The sequence below is a fragment of the Dipodomys ordii genome, unplaced genomic scaffold, assembly GCF_000151885.1.
Source record: "Dipodomys ordii isolate 6190 unplaced genomic scaffold, Dord_2.0 Scaffold116, whole genome shotgun sequence".
Lineage (NCBI taxonomy): Eukaryota > Metazoa > Chordata > Mammalia > Rodentia > Heteromyidae > Dipodomys > Dipodomys ordii.
In genome coordinates this window covers 1,775,895-1,778,996 of record NW_012267332.1, presented here as the reverse complement: position 1 = coordinate 1,778,996, position 3,102 = coordinate 1,775,895, and the positions used below count along the sequence as shown (strand labels likewise).

General features: G+C 42.1%; 1 protein-coding gene across 1 annotated transcript in view; it reads left to right on the top strand.

Annotated features, from left to right (window-relative positions):
• Positions 1–3,102, top strand: part of Atp7a (ATPase, Cu++ transporting, alpha polypeptide) — a 122,433-nt gene that overhangs the window by 63,111 nt on the left and 56,220 nt on the right. The window contains exons 3-4 of the mRNA XM_013028901.1: positions 232–721; positions 1,928–2,653. Coding sequence (XP_012884355.1) covers positions 232–721; positions 1,928–2,653 — 1,216 coding nt within the window. The remainder of the gene's footprint in view (positions 1–231; positions 722–1,927; positions 2,654–3,102) is intronic.

Genomic DNA, 3,102 nt, shown 5'->3' with positions numbered 1-3,102 from the left:
TCTTTCTTTCTTTCTTTCTTCCTTTCTTTCTTCCTTCCTTCCTTCCTTCCTTCCTTCCTTCCTTCCTTCCTTCCTTCCTTCCTTTCTCTCTTTCTTTCTGAATAGTGAAGATGAAAACGCCCTAGAAAGACTCCATGATATTGAATCATTTATTTCATTCTTCATTTGGTATTCTTAATTCCTGTGTCATATAATTTAATGAAACTAACTTCTGAAATTTTCTTCTGAAAGGTTTCATTAGAAGAAAAGAATGCAACTATTATTTATGACCCTAAAATACATACTCCAAAGACTCTACAAGAAGCCATCGATGACATGGGCTTTGATGCTATTCTCCAGAATTCTAACCCACTCCCAGTTTTAACCAATACTGTATTTCTGACTGTTACTGCTCCACTGGCTCCACCGTGGGACCATATCCAAAGTACATTGCTCAAGACCAAGGGTGTGACTGACATTAAAATTTCCCCTCAGCAAAGAACTGCAGTAGTGACAATAATCCCTTCTATAGTGAGTGCCAGTCACATAGTAGAGTTGGTTCCTGACCTCAGTTTAGATATCGGAACTCAGGAGAAAAAGCCAGGAATCTGTGAAGACCCCAGCATGACTCAAGCAGGTGAAGTCATGCTGAAGATGAAGGTGGAGGGTATGACCTGCCACTCATGCACAAGCACCATTGAAGGAAAAATTGGGAAACTGCAAGGTGTTCAGCGAATTAAAGGTGATTTCTTCACTGCTTTTTTTTAATCGATTATTTTGTAAGGCTTTGTTTTCTGTGTTTTTCTTTTTGTGTTAGTACTGAGGCTTGAAATCAGGGCCTGGGTACCTGTCCATTAGTTTTTTCACTTAAGGCTGGTGCCCTGCCATCTGACCTACAACTTCTGGTTTTGGTGGTTGACTGAAGATAAGAGTTTCTGCTGGGCCAAGCACCCGTGGCTCATGCCTGTAATCCTAGCTACTCAGGAGGTTGAGATCTGAGGATTGTGGTTCAAAGCCAGCCCAGGCAGGAAAGTCCAAGAGACTCTTATCTCTAACTAACCACCAGAAAACTGGAAGTGGTGCTGTGGCTCAAGTGGTAGAGCACTAGCCTTGAGCTGAAGAGCTGAGGGACAGTACCCAGGCCCAGTTCAAACCCCAGGACTGAAAAAAAAAGTGTTTCTGTCTGAGCTGGCTTCAAAACATAATCCTCAGATCCCAGCTAAGATTACAGGCATGAGCCACTGCTGCCTGGCTTCATTTTCTGTTTTATCTTTTCACTTTTTGCTTTCTTCCCAGGTGTAGGTTTCAACTTTGTGGGACTTGTTGCCTTATTGGAGTTTGAGGCATAGCATATTCCCAGTATTAATGGCAATAAAGTTAATGATTATAATGAGAGTCTTGGATTTTAGTTTGGCAGAAAAGGCTAAAAGCTGGGGTGGTGACTTAGGGAGTTCAGACTTTTTTTTTTGTTGGTCGTGGAGCTTAAACTCTGGGCCTGAGTGCTGTCCCTGAGCTCTTCAGCTCAAGGATAGTGCTCTACCACTTGAGCTACAGTGCCAGTTCCGGTTTTCTGGTGGTTTATTGGAGATAAGAGTTTCACAGGCTTTCTTGCCCAGGCTGGCTTTGAACCATGATCCTCAGATCTCAGCCTCCTGAGTAGCTAGAATTACAGGCATGAGCCACCAGCACCCGGCAGGGAGTTCAGACTTTTTACCACATCATGCCTAGGATACTTACTCAATTTGTTTTTACTTAGGCAATTGGAAACTTAGAGACTATAGAACAGTGGTCACACCTTTTGCCTTGGTTCTAGCATGTTTACTAGTTTCACATCTTAAGAAAAAATCCAAAATGATTTTAAGAAAAGCTGATGTGAAGACAGACAATGATTCTGAAGTGGCCCGGGATGATATGAAATGAAATAATTATGTTTCTTTCCATTAACTAGTCTCCCTGGACAATCAAGAAGCTACTATTGTTTATCAGCCTCATTTGATCACTGTAGAGGAAATAAAGAAACAGGTTGAAGCAGCAGGCTTCCCAGCATTTGTCAAAAAACAGCCCAAGTACCTGAAATTGGGAGCTATTGATGTCGAGCGCCTAAAGAACACACCAGTGAAATCTCCAGAAGGATCTCAGCAAAGGAGTCCCTCACACACCAGTGATTCTACAGCTACTTTCATCATAGATGGCATGCATTGTAAATCATGTGTGTCAAATATCGAAAGTGCTTTCTCTACACTCCAATATGTAAGCAGCATTGTCGTTTCTTTAGAGAATAGGTCTGCCACTGTAAAATACAATGCAAGTTCAGTCACTCCAGAAACTCTGAGAAAAGCAATAGAGGCTGTCTCACCAGGACAATATAGAGTTAGCATTGCAAGTGAAGTTGAGAGTACTTCCAACTCTCCCTCTGCCACTTCTCCTCAAAAGACACCTTTGAATACAGTTAGCCAGCCTCTGACTCAGGAAACCCTGATAAACATTGTTGGCATGACTTGTAATTCCTGCGTGCAGTCTATTGAGGGGGTCATATCAAAAAAGCCAGGTGTGAAATCCATCCGCGTCTCCCTAGCAAACAGCAATGGGACTGTGGAGTATGATCCTCTACTCACTTCTCCAGAGACCTTGAGAGAAGCAATAGAAGACATGGGATTTGATGCCACCTTATCAGGTAAATACCCTTTTTCTCTTTGATTTACCAAATGCTTTTTGATTTCCATCCAGTAAGATGGAAAACAATGTGGTACTTTGGCTTTTAATAACGAGAAAGGATTCATAGGCACTAAAATTCCACTTTTTACAAGTAAGTCCCAAGAAGGTAATCCATGTATGGTTCATGTAAGGATGTTTGCAGAATTTGTTTTAGTTTTTTTTTTTTTGTTGGTCATGGGGCCTGAACTCTGGGCCTGGGCACTGCCCCTCAGCTCTTCAGCTCAAGGCTAGCGCTTTACCACTTGAGCCACAGTGCCACTTCCAGCTTTTTCTGCTTATGTGGTGCTGAGGAATCAAACCCAGGGCCTCATGTATGCAAGGCAAGCACTCTACCACTGAGCCACCTTCTCAACCCCCAGTTTTAGTATTTTAAAACTACAAATAATAAATAAATCATGGTATGATCAT